This window comes from Periophthalmus magnuspinnatus, chromosome 18 (genome assembly GCF_009829125.3).
Source record: "Periophthalmus magnuspinnatus isolate fPerMag1 chromosome 18, fPerMag1.2.pri, whole genome shotgun sequence".
Taxonomy (NCBI): Eukaryota; Metazoa; Chordata; class Actinopteri; order Gobiiformes; family Gobiidae; genus Periophthalmus; species Periophthalmus magnuspinnatus.
In genome coordinates this window covers 818,682-832,217 of record NC_047143.1, presented here as the reverse complement: position 1 = coordinate 832,217, position 13,536 = coordinate 818,682, and the positions used below count along the sequence as shown (strand labels likewise).

At 45.6% G+C, this 13,536-nt stretch overlaps 1 protein-coding gene across 1 annotated transcript; it reads left to right on the top strand.

Annotated features, from left to right (window-relative positions):
- Positions 1 to 2,906: 2,906 nt before the first annotated feature.
- Positions 2,907 to 12,465, top strand: LOC129457128 (ABC transporter G family member 7-like). The gene is made up of 5 exons (XM_055229212.1): positions 2,907 to 3,109; positions 11,072 to 11,313; positions 11,475 to 11,801; positions 12,233 to 12,321; positions 12,421 to 12,465. Exons 1-5 carry the CDS (start codon positions 2,907 to 2,909, stop codon positions 12,442 to 12,444), a joined length of 885 nt encoding a protein of 294 aa, XP_055085187.1. The 3' UTR covers positions 12,445 to 12,465.
- The last annotated feature ends 1,071 nt before the right edge of the window (positions 12,466 to 13,536 follow it).

Here is a 13,536-nt window from a genome sequence, read left to right as displayed (position 1 = left end):
ATGTAAACAGATGGAACTGTGTCAAAAACAATAGAATATTATTGAAGAGAAACAGGAATTTTACAATTTTTAAGAATTTCATTAGAACTCTAAAGAATTCCATTACTGACTGAAAACTTGACTGACTAAAACAATTCTGTTCCTAAACCACCTTTTAGTAGAAAAGAGATTTGTTTTTAAAATACAATATATCTGTGTTTCCAGATGTGTAGTATCTAGACTTACAAAGTACTACAGTAACTTACATTTGTATGAGGTATGTGCTGCGCCCCCTACGAGGTTCAGCACTGACAGAAACCTACGTAAGACCGTAGGAGACCTACACAAAGGCCATATGAGACCTACACAAAGGCCACATGAGACCTACACAAAGGCCACATGAGACCTACACAAAGGCCACAGGAGACCTACATAAAGGCCACAGGAGAGAAGATCATAAGGTTCAGAACGCTTAAGACATCTATAAAAGTAATGCACACAGGCCCCTCCTCCCAAGGACCTGCCTCTAAAGTGCATCAAAAAAACAAAGTTGAAAGGCGACTACACCCTGGAGCACCACACAAGAAAAGAAAAACAAGGTACAAAGAGCTCGATACTGTCACCCTGAAGGACGCCTCTATCAAGAGCACCAGGAGAAGAAAACAGCACCACACAAACACACACGCCTGGAGCCCAAACCGAGCAGATGACCGTCCACCTGGAGACATCCAACAGGTACAACCAGAAGAAACAAGAGGAACCAGAACACAACCAGACCTCCACCAGCACGTTGTACAGCCCCATGTAAACCACACTCCATATGCAGTGAACGAGACCCCCAGAGGAGAACAAGACCACCCAGATCCAGAAACCATCAAACTAACTGTCTGAACAGGACCAACCGTGCAGTCAAAGAGGCGGAGCACATGGAATACTGGAGTGTCATAGGAGGGAAAGAAAGGCAACGTCTGGATGACCCTTAACCCCAAGGCAGAGGCTACAACCCCAGGCAGAAACTCTCAGTCACAGCTCCACCGGCCGTCATCACCAAAGAAGAAACACGATGGGTCCGTCAGGACACACAAGTCCCCAGGCCCTGAGCAGAGGCAAGGACTGGGACCCCTGAACAAAGGACAGGCCCGAGAGCCCCCTGAGAGGAGGGCTCCAACTAAAGGCTCCCACTGTCCTACATGAGTCTGTCCTACATGAGTCTGTCCAACATGAGTCTGTCCTACATGAGTCTGTCCTACATGAGTCTGTCCTACATGAGTCTGTCCTACATGAGTCTGTCCTGTCTAGTAAAACAAAGTCAAATGCATGAAACCTAGAAAATTAGTGCATAAAATGTACAAAAGTAGAATAAAATATTGTGAAATACAAGAGCGTGACACTGGCTGATAGTGAGTTTCCTTCACTCTGATAAAACGGGGCTTTTTGGTTTGATTCTCAGAACAGCAGCTCTGAACTGCACACGCCTCAAAACATGTCAGATCTTAAACTGATTTCAACTGAGACCACGTGTTCCTAAAATGTGATATGGCCCTTGTATTCATGTTTGTGACCTTTGTTTTATTTCACATATATTATTTTATGTAATGACATTAATTCTGGACATTAGTATTTTGTTTATTACTTTGTACTGAGTTGAGTTAAGTTGTTGAATAAAGAGACGAGCTGTAACTGTCCTGCCTCACTGGTCTATTTAAGCAATGAAAACAGCAAGAAAATATAGTGGGGCAAAAAAGTATTCAGCCCTAATTGTTCAAGTTCTCCCACTTAAAAAGATGAGATGCCTGTAATTTTCATCATAGTTTCACTTCAACAATGAGACAGAATGAAAGAATCCAGGAAATCACACTGTAGGATTTTTAATAAATTAATTGGTAAATTCCTGGGTAAAATAAGTATTTGTCACCTACAAACAACCAAGATCTGTCTCTCACAGACCTGTACCTTCTTCTTTCAGAGGCTCCTCTGTCCTCCACTCGTTCTCTGTATTAATGGCCCCTGTTTGAACTCGTCCTCAGTATAAAAGACACATGTCCACAACCTCAAACAGTCAGACTCAAACTCCACTATGGACAAGACCAAAGAGCAAAGGAACCACAAACAAAACTGTAGACACCAGGCCCCGAACACTCAATCTGCAACAGGTAAGAGCTGGAGTCAACAAATCAACTGTGGAGCAAGTATTACAAAATGGAACAAGACCAAGACCTGGGGCTCCACCAAGATCTGACCCCGTGGGGTCAAAATGACACAAGAACAAAGAGCAAAAACCCCAGAACCACACGACCGAGTGAATGACCTGCAGAGAACTGGGACCAAAGTAACAAAGGGACCATCAGTAACACACTACACCACCAGGGACTCAAATCCTGCAGTGCCAGACGTGTCCCCTGATTAAGACAGGACATGTCCAGGCCCGTCTGAAATTTGACAGAAGCATTTGGATGATCCAGAAGAGGATTGGGACAATGTCACATGGTCAGATCAAACCAAAATACAACTTTTTGTTAAAAACTCAACTTGTGTTTGGAGGAGAAAGAATGCAGAGTTTCATCCAAAGAACATCAGACCTACTGTGAATCATAGGGGTGGAAACATCATGCTTTGGGGCTGTTTTTCTGCAAAGGGACCAGGACGACTGATCTGTGTAAAGGAAAGAATAATTGGGGCCATGTATTGTGAGATTTTGAGTGAAAACCTCCTTCCATCAGTGAGGACATTGAAGATGAAACCTAACTACCAGCACCAGTGTGTGAAAACCTCTGGAGACTTACAGAAGACGTTTGACCTCTGTCATTGCAAACAAAGAGTATATAATAAAGTATTGAGACTGACTAAATACTTTTTTGCTCCACTGTACATCATATTAAATCTAACTGTAACCCACCAAACCACAGCCTCAAGAGACTGGTGAGAACATGATATTACGGTTACAATACTTAAGACAATCTCAAGAAGACGACATCAACAACAACAAAAACAATGACATGAACATCATTTACATCAACTACAACAACTTCAACAGTGACAACAAAGACATCAACAAAAATGACATCAACAACGAAATCAACAACAATAACATCAACGACATCGACAATGACATCAACATTTCTACCTCTAAGTATTTTATTTTTAAGCATATCTTTTTTAAGTCTGTGCATGCCTTTATATGTATTTGTATTTATTCAGTGTGTTTTTATGTTGCACTTTATCACAGCAGTAAGTTCCTAGTTTGTAAAATGTGTTCACAGACGATGGCAATAAAAGTCTTTTGATTCTTCTGATTCTGATTTACATCAACAACAACGACATCAACAACGACATCAACAACAACAACGACATCAACAACAACGACATCAACAACAACGACATCAACAACAACATCAACAAAGACGGGCCTGTTACAGCAGAGAGACGGGCCTGTTACAGCAGAGACACGGGCCTGTTACAGCAGAGAGACGGGCCTGTTACAGCAGAGAGACGGGCCTGTTACAGCGGAGAGACGGGCCTGTTACAGCGGAGAGACGGGCCTGTTACAGCAGAGTGAACGAGCACACACAGCAGAGCAGCCAGATTAAAAGGCTTGTATTACGCTGTTGTCTGATCTATGTTATAAAGTTGTTCTTTTCTCAAATGGAAAACACTCTGTTTCACCTTGTGATGTCATCGTGTGGAGGAGGTCACATTATAACATGGATCCATTTTGTGAAATCATAAGTCAGAACAGAACTTTCACAGAGAGGAGAAACATAGAGCAGTGAGAATAATAATAAATATAAAGTCAATGAGACAATGAAATGGTCCAAACACAGAGACTGACGGTGGGACATCTGGACACAGACACACTGGACATCGCTCCTCACGGGTTTAGTTTAGTCACAGTTTTAAAATGTGAACATGCATATTATGGTAACAAAAAAAAAAAGAAATCAGATTATGGCGATATTTAGTTTTAGCAAGAAAAACCACAAATGATGAAGAGATAAGAATGTGTTAAAAACAGGAAACTCAAACACGTCAGAGTGTTGATCTAATCCTGGTTTGGTCCTGGTTCAGTCCTGGTTTAGTCCTGGTTCAGCCCTGGTTCAGTCCTGGTTCAGTCCTGGTTTGGTCCTGGCTCGGTCCTGGTCTAGTCCTGCTCAGTCCTGGTTTAGACCTGGTTCAGTTCTGGGTCAGTCCTGGTTTGGTCCTGGTTCAGTCCTGGTTCAGTCCTGGTTCAGTCCTGGTTCAGTCCTGGTTCAGTCCTGGTTATGGCTCTGGGGGCACTGGTCCTGGTCTGGTTCGTCTACACTTTGGGTAAGTGACTTGTTTGTCATTTATTTATTTCTTAAATTATAAAAAGACATGAACAGTGTCATAAAGTGAAACATACGAGACGTGAATGAAACGGAGCAGAAAGAGCCGTCTGATCTGCTCTTTTTCTGCACTAAACTTTAACACAGATTTACTATAAAACATGACGGACAAAATGTATAATTTCCATCACACTCTTTCTTTTCAAACACATATCTGGACTTTTCTTCTTTTCAGACTGACTTCATGAGCTGATTTCATCTATTTGTTAAATCTCATTATTGTTGTGGATCCTGGTCTTTGTCCAGATGATTCGATGAATGAACTCGTTTCACTGCAGGGTTTAGGGTCAGGGCTTAGGGTCAGGGCTTAGGGTCAGGGCTTAGGGTCAGGGCTTAGGGTCAGGGCTTAGGGTCAGGGCTTAGGGTCAGGGCTTAGGGTCAGGGGTCAGGGGTCAGGGTTGGTTCCATATCTTTGGTTCTGATTCTGTCTGAATGCATGTGTTCTTTTAGGCTGTAGTGACTTGTTCTTAAAGACTCTTTGAATGTTACAGGTGATACATGGCACTTTGCTTTATACATGACTTTAGGAAACTCAACAACATCATGACCTTAGAGTAACTTTGACAAGTCCTGGGTTAGACGCTCTACAAAGTGTGTGTTTTCATGTGATACTTTTACTTGAGTATTTGTTTGCTCTGGTGTCTGTACTTTTACTTAAGTAACAAGATGGAGTACTTGTTCCACCTCTGTTTATTTGTCAAAGTGTCTTTTGGCCCCACACTGCAGCTGCTTCAGTCTGAGGGGAACTGGCTCCTGTGTCTGAAACTCTGTCTCAGCAGAAATAAATGTACATTTATTTAATAAAAAGTGTTTCTAAAGTCAAACACAGCCTGATCGTGCGGGGCCATAGTGAGCTTCCTGTTTCCATCTGATGAAACGAGCCTGTGGCTTTAATGAGCCCAACAGCCGCCATTTTGTGTGAAGCTCTGTGTCATGTGACCAACAGCCGCCATTTTGTGACGTGACTTTTGTGTGTGCAGGGCTCCTGGCAGAAGACAACAGCTCAGGTAAAGACACTCACACACCAGGATAACCACTCTGCCACAGTAACACAGGGAGAAAATGCACACTCCACTCAGATCAGGAGTCTAACCCACAACCTCCTGGTGAGAGGAGGACACAGGATAACCACTCTGCCACAGTGTCTGTGTAATCCCTCAGTCGTCCAGGTGGGATCCAGAGAAAAAGGAAAATATAATTGTGTCACTGAACAAAAGTTTCAGAGTGAAGACGTTTGGCTGCTCATCCCAGCGGCTTCTTCAGTTCTGCTCAGATTGTTTCTTCAGTTCTGCTCAGATTGTTTCTTCAGTTCTGGTCAGATTGTTTCTTCAGTTCTGGTCAGATTGTTTCTTCAGTTCTGGTCAGATTGTTTCTTCAGTTCTGGTCAGATTGTTTCTTCAGTTCTGGTCAGATTGTTTCTTCAGTTCTGGTCAGATGCTGGTGGACACTGCCTTATATGTGTCTGAGGGAGGAGCTAACTGTTTGGGTGTAGTTAGCTCCTCCCCCAGGGCCCAAAGTCTTTTCCACAGTGGGTCAAAGTGAAATCACAATAGTGGGTGGAGGGACAAACCTGAGGACAGGACTGTCCTCCTTCATCTCCTGACAGTATTTTCACTACAAAACTGAATTAAATAAATCTCAGAGCCCCCTTGTGAGCAAAATTAGAGGCAATGTAGGGCGAAGGACACCCCTGCTCTAAAACTTTTATCCAGTTGAAAAATCTGAATTATTGTTTTACTCTGATTTGGGCGAGGTTTGACTGCTCAGGTAAAGGGGCGGGGCTAACTCTGTCTCTTGTCTGTTCAGAACCGCTCATGCTGGTGGGAGGGGCCAGTCGCTGTGCTGGGACTGTGGAGGTGAGACACAGAGGAGAGTGGAGACGGGTGTATGTGGACTTGGAACTTTGGAACCTAGAGGACACAGCTGCTGTGTGCAAAGACCTGGACTGTGGCTCTGCTGTTTATGGAGGACACAGACATGATTTTCCAAAGAGTCCAGGGTGGAAGGTCTCACCTTTCTGTGCAAAGAAGTCTTCAGTGAGAGATTGTATCTATGGTTCAGACTCTTCCTCTTCCTCGGGACTGGAGGTGAAGTGTTCAGGTAAAAGTCTGATGTCACATTGTTCTAGTCTCACACACACACACACACACACTATTGTGCTTTCACACTGGGGCGTCAGGGGCGTCGAGTTTACATGCGAAGTCTATGGTGGACACGTGTCTTGGCCGCCCTGTGTTGTTGCGTCCCTTGTTCAAGCGTCAGAGTGGTGCAAATCTGGCGCTGCGTCCAAAGCGTCAGACACCAGAGTTGAAAAAGCTGAACATTTGGCATTTGACGTGTAACGTCAACCAATCAGAAACTAGACTCCAGTGATTTAGCCACACCATCATCCAGAAAAAGAAGAACAACATCACCTACAAACTAGCGGAAGCTTAATTATGATGGGTGCACCGGCTAGCTTAAAGGCTAGCTTAAAGGCTAGTCACAGACTCAAACACACCACCACAGAGCCGATCGTCTCTGTTGATGGGTTTTATGTCATAGTCTGCGTTCTAAATTATTGTGCAAATTATATTTTTCTCATATTTTGCCAAATTGCCAATATAAATGGCAGTCATCATAATTTTCAAGTCATTAACCTTTAGACAACAATTCAAATTTTATTGAACAAACCTCCCAATGATAACAGTTTTTTTTTTTTTTTTTCAAAAATTCAATTCAATTCATTTTATTTTTGTAACGCCCAAAATCACAACAACAGTTGTCTGAAGGGCGTTCATGTTTTGGTTGATGGGGGAAACCGGAGTACCCGGAGGAAACCCATCCAGACACGAGGAGAAACATGAAAAACTCCACACAGAAAGGCCTGGGCGACCCGGGGATCAACCAAACCTTCTGCTGTGAGACATGAGCCACTCAGCCACCGAGATATACACACAAAAACAAACAGGAAAATCAAACAACAGGAAAAATAAAAACTGCACTGTTCCAGATTATTCTGCACAAGAGTTTTAAACCATGTTATTGTCGTAAAGAACTGAAAATGGTCATTTGCTTATTATTCAATTAGAAGTATTAGCATTTTACCAAAATCAAAAACTTTCTATCCAAACATCTCAACAGGTCACGTTACATTTGAACATAGGACCCTCATTTAAGAGGAGCTTCAAAACTCTTGCATCCATTGAACTTGTGAGTTTGTGGAGAGTTTCTGCTGGAGTTTCTTTGCTGGACGTCAGAACAGCCAACAGAGCTGCAGTTTGGATGTGAACTGCTTCTCTCTTAGATCTTTCACTTGAGGATGCTCCAAAGGTTCTCAATAGGCTTGAGGTCAGGGGAGGATGGGGCCACACCATGAGTTTCTCTTCTTTTATGCCCGGAGCAGCCAGTGATGCAGAGGTGTTTCTTGCAGCGTGAAGATGATTTTGTGATCACGGTTCTTCTTTTTGTACCATGGAAGAACGTGGTCAGAAACTCCACACACTTTGCAGAGGTCATTTTCACACCTTCAGGGACCCTAAAGGGCCCCAACAACTCTCTCCCCATGATTCTGACCTAAAACATGACTCCGCCCCCTACTTGCTGATGTCACAGCCTTGTTGGGACATAGTGGACGTCCAGCAACCATCCACCAGCAACCATCCACCAGCAACCATCCACCGCTCCATCCATCTGGACCATCCAGGGCTGCATGGCACTTATCAGTGAGCAAGACTGTTTGAAAATGAGTCTTCATGTATTTCTGGGCCCACTGGAGCCGTTTCTGCTGTGAGCTTAAGGGTGGCCCAATAGAAGGTTTATGCATAACCTCCTCTGGAGGATCCAACACCTTGATGTTCATGGGACTCCAGAAGCACCAGCAGCTTCAAATCCCTGTTGGCTGCTTTGTAATGGCATTTTAGCAGCTGCTCTCTTAATCTGATGTGTTTGTCTGGCAGAAACCTTCCTCATTGTGCCTTTATCTGAATCCGTGTGTGTCTGAATCAGCTACAAATCTCTTAATAGTATGATGATCATGCTTAAGTTTTTGTGAAATATCTAAGGTTTTCATACCTTGTCCAAGGTATTCAACTAATTCACACATTTTAGCACTAGAGAGATCCTTTTTCTTTCTCAAATTGCTTGAAAATGTTTGTCTGCTTAATAATGTGGAATGTCCTTCTGAATCCTCGCGGCGGATGCTGTTGTCGCCGACTCGCGGTTGTGGACTTTCCATTAACGTAACTCTGCAACCAGCTGTGCTTCATGTAAATTCAAACGGCGTCTCAAAGCAGAGGCATGAGGCTCTTTAAATATTTTACTACGGTAATCTGCCTCTGTTGTCCCTCGAAGACGACCAATCAGAGCGCAGGTGCTGCGGGGATTTTCTCAGTCACTTATTCAATGCGTCAAAGAAAAAATAAGGATGGATGTGTAAAATAGAGGTAGTTGTGTGGAAAAAATGCAGTAAATTCTGAGACACTGACCCAAAGACCCTGAGACACAATACCATCCACGAGTTTCACTGTAAAACAAAACATGTCCCTTTATGACATTTAAACACAGTTTGATTAATAATGTGCAACGTGGTGTAAATCCACTAAAGTCACTCTGGTCTGCATCGTTCACAAAGACATAGGGAAAACAGAACATCCAAAGACACTCGCAGATGACAACGGACGCCCTGGGCACGTCAAGGATTTAACCTTGACAAGTGTCCACGGCATCCACGGCGTCTATGAGTTTGTCCTCAAATGTAAAGACGTCCAACTATAGGTCGTAAGACGCGTTTTTGACACCCCAGTCTGGACACATCTTTAGTCTTTGTCTCAACGCACACACACACATGCACACACACAGAAAGGGCATGTCCTCACACAGAGGGGGCGGGGCCTCTGTGTGTGTCTCTGGACATGAGGAGGACAGTCCTGGTGGACACAGAGTGCCACAGAGACGAGTCCAAGTGTGTGAAATTTGAAACTGTCCAAAAAGAGTCTGTGATCAGGGAGAAACGGCTAAAGTCTAAACCCAGAGAGACGCTAAAAACATGATTAGGCAGCATGTGTCCTATTGGCTCAGAGCGGTGATGTCACAGCCCTGTGTGTGTCCTATTGGCTCAGAGCGGTGATGTCACACATGTGTGTCCACAGACTCGGTGCGTCTGGTCTCGGGGCCCAGTCTGTGCTCAGGATCAGTGCAGATCTGGGACCAGTCCTGGACCTGGGTCTGTGAAGGGGCCTTGGACCAGCAGGGGGCAGAGGTGCTGTGCAGGGAGCTGGGCTGTGGGGCTCCTTCTCTCCTCCAGGGGGCGCTCTCTCCTCTGAGGCAGACGTTCCACTGTGAGGGCCATGAGTCTGCTCTGATGGACTGTCCCCGCTCCGGCTCAGAGACCTGCTCCTCTGGAGCCGCTGTCAACCTCACCTGCTCAGGTAAAGGGGCGTGGCCTCACTGCTCAGGTAAAGGGGTGGGGCTCATTGCTCAGGTAAAGGGGCGGACCTTCACTGCTCAGGTAAAGGGGCGGGGCTTCACTGCTCAGGTAAAGGCTCATTCTGTCTCTTGTCTGTTCAGAGCCGCTCAGGCTGGTGGGAGGGGCCAGTCGCTGTGCTGGGACTGTGGAGGTGAGACACAGAGGAGAGTGGAGACGGGTGCAGCCCACTGGAGTCTGGGTCCTGGAGGCCACAGCTGCTGTGTGCAGAGACCTGCACTGTGGCTCTGCTGTTTATGCAGAAAAGAGAGATGATTTTCCACAGGGTCCAGTGTGGTGGGTCTCATCTGACTGTGTGAAGATGTCTGCTGTGAGAGACTGTGCCGTTGGTTCAGACTCTTCCTCTTCCTTGGGTCTGGAGGTGGTGTGTTCAGGTAAAAGTCTGATCTCACATTTTTATGTTTCTCAGATGTTTTTTTTCTACTCTCTTTCAGCCACACATACACTTATCTTCAGTCATATTAGAGGAGAACTGCACCAGAACTGAAGCAGAAGTGAACCAGGACTAAAGAGGAGGACATCTCTCAGATGTGTCTCACTCTGCTCCTCTATTATCACAAAGTTCTATTGCTGATGAGTTTGTTCATCTGAAAATAGAACTGTTTTGGCTTAAATGCATTTCATTTCCAAAGTAAAAGCATCAGTGAAGCAGTCTCAGTTTGAATCCATGCTGTCCTCCCAAACAGACTCATGTCACTGTGACGCAAACTCAGAAACTCCACCAGACTTCAAATTACAACTGAGTTTGTGTTCCCAGTTAGAAGTCAGAGCTTCAGAAACATCAGATTTCCTATTGGCTCAGAGCGGTGATGTCACACATGTGTGTCCACAGACTCGGTGCGTCTGGTCTCGGGGCCCAGTCTGTGCTCAGGATCAGTGCAGATCTGGGACCAGTCCTGGACCTGGGTCTGTGAAGGGGCCTTGGACCAGCAGGGGGCAGAGGTGCTGTGCAGGGAGCTGGGCTGTGGGGCTCCTTCTCTCCTCCAGGGGGCGCTCTCTCCTCTGAGGCAGACATTCCACTGTGAGGGCCATGAGTCTGCTCTGATGGACTGTCCCCGCTCCGGCTCAGAGACCTGCTCCTCTGGAGCCGCTGTCAACCTCACCTGCTCAGGTAAAGGGGCGGGGCCTCACTGCTCAGGTAAAGGGGCGGGGCTCACTGCTCAGGTAAAGGGGCGGGGCTCACTCTGTCTCTTGTCTGTTCAGAGCCGCTCAGGCTGGTGGGAGGGGCCAGTCGCTGTGCTGGGACTGTGGAGGTGAAACACAGAGGAGAGTGGAGACGAGTGGAGCCGTATAAACCCTCTGGACCGTGGGTCCTGGAGGACACAGCTGCTGTGTGCAGAGACCTGGACTGTGGCTCTGCTGTTGATGGAGAAGAGAGAGATGATTTTCCACAGAGTCCAGTGTGGAGAGTCTCATCTGACTGTGTGAAGAAGAAGTCTGCAGTGAAAGACTGTGTCTATGGTTCAGACTCTTCCTCTTCCTTGGGTGTAGAGGTGGTGTGCTCAGGTAAAAGTCTGATCTCACATTTTTATGTTTCTCAGGTGTTTTTTTCAGGTGTAAAATGTGTGATGTCCACTCCTCTGTGTCACACACACTCCTCTCCACAGACTGAACTGTCCAATCATCTCTCTCCACAGACTGAACTGTCCAATCATCTCTCTCCACAGACTTACTGAATCGTCCGGTCATCTCTCTGTCTGTGTCTGACGGGGCTTCCCAGGCCCGGCCACAGGGGGTCCGGGTGCTGCTGGGGTCAAAGTTCAGGGTCAAATGCTCTGTGGAGCCACAGTACCCGGGAGGCTCCTTCCAGCTCCTCTCTCCCACTGGCCCCCTCGGTCAGAACCACACCCTGCCCGCTGTCAATCACTCCGCACACTTCCTGTTCTCTGACACTGGCTCCGCCCACAAAGGAAACTACACCTGTGTTTACCACCTGCATGTGTTCAACCACAACTTCTCCTCTCAGAGCCCCAGCCTCCAGCTCTCTCTGGGAGGTACGTCCAGCAACAGCCTCATGTGAGGGTCAGGGGTCACACAGGGTCATTTGAGGGTCACACAGGGTCATGTGAGGGTCAGAGGTCACACAGGGTCATGTGAGGACCACACAGGGTCATGTGAGGGTCAGGGGTCACACAGGGTCTTGTGAGGGTCACACAGGGTCATGTGAGGGTCACACAGGGTCATGTGAGGGTCAGGGGTCACACAGGGTCTTGTGAGGGTCACACAGGGTCATGTGAGGGTCACACAGGGTCATGTGAGGGTCACACAGGGTCATGTGAGGGTCAGGGGTCACACAGGGTCATGTGAGGGTCACACAGGGTCATGTGAAGGTCACACAGGGTCATGTGAGGGTCTTGGTCCTGGTCTTGGTCCTGGTCCTTGTCCTAGTCTTGGTCTGGACTGATCTGGGTCTTTTGTGTTGCAGCTCCAGTCTCAGACCTGATCATCAGAGTCCTGGTCATTCTACTGTTGAAGCTCCTCTACATCCTTCCAATGTACTACTACTACTGCAAGGTACTGCACCTTTAGACCCGGGGTAAACCTGGTTTAGACATTGTCTGCGTTTAGACTTTCTTTTGTCACTTGCTGATGTGCTGTGTTCTGTTGATTCAGGTCCGGGCCAGAGGGGGGCGCTAGAGAGAGGACCTGAGGACCTGGACTTGGAGCATTTCAGATGTGAGCTCCTGGATGTTCAATACATTTATGTAAATACAGAGTGACTTAAATCATGTGATTGTGTCTGTTATGTTTAATCACACTCTAGGGTCAGTTACACTCTAGGGTCAGTTACACTCTAGGGTCAGTTACACTTTTTATCATCATTCTTTTGTGTTTATTTTGGTATAATGTACTTTTGTTGATGTTTGATAAACTGTTTGAATCCTCATGTTTTTAGAGACTCTTTTGTGTATTTAAACTTGTGTCCTGGAGTTACTCTGGTACTTTGGTTAAACGGCCTGGTACGTGTGTGTTCCATAGAGATATTACATATGCATGTGTCCATATTATCCTTATAACTCCATGAATAAGAATAACTCCAATATGTTTATTAAATGTGTAATAAAGGTCTGTATCACACATACCTGCGGATTTTCAAAATAAATGTAAGAAATGAGTTATAATACACACAAATAAAACAATGATTATGTTTACCCTCAGATTTGCTTTTTATATTATGACAGAGATGAGAAGATACAGACACATTATCCTACATGACAGCTTGATTTATGTATAATCAGTTATTTATTATACATATACAGTTATTTATTATATTTAATTCAGACTAAAACAAAGGCTCAGCTTGTGCTCGAGTGGCTCCATCTAGTGGAAACTTTAAGATAAAGTTGGATAAAACAGTTTGTGTTTAAAATACTGTACATATGTTATAATCACAAGTCTCCAGTTTAGTATCAGGAGCTACTTAATAAATGTTAAAGTCTGACTAGGATCATAAATACTGTTTTCTAGGATCAGGCTCTGGATTATATTTAGCAGCTCCAGGCCAAACTGGAGACAGTGGCTTTATCACCTCCTCCTCTGACTCCTCCTCTGACTCCTCCTTTGACTCCTCCTCCTCTGACTCCTCCTCTGACTCCTCCTCTGAACCACACAACAAAGTGTCCAGAGTGTCCAAAACAGCACAGCCTCTGTGTCCTCTGCTCTGTTCCCTCTGTGTCCTCCTCCCTCTGTGTCCTCCTCCCTCTGTGCCTTCCTCCCTCTGTGCCCTCC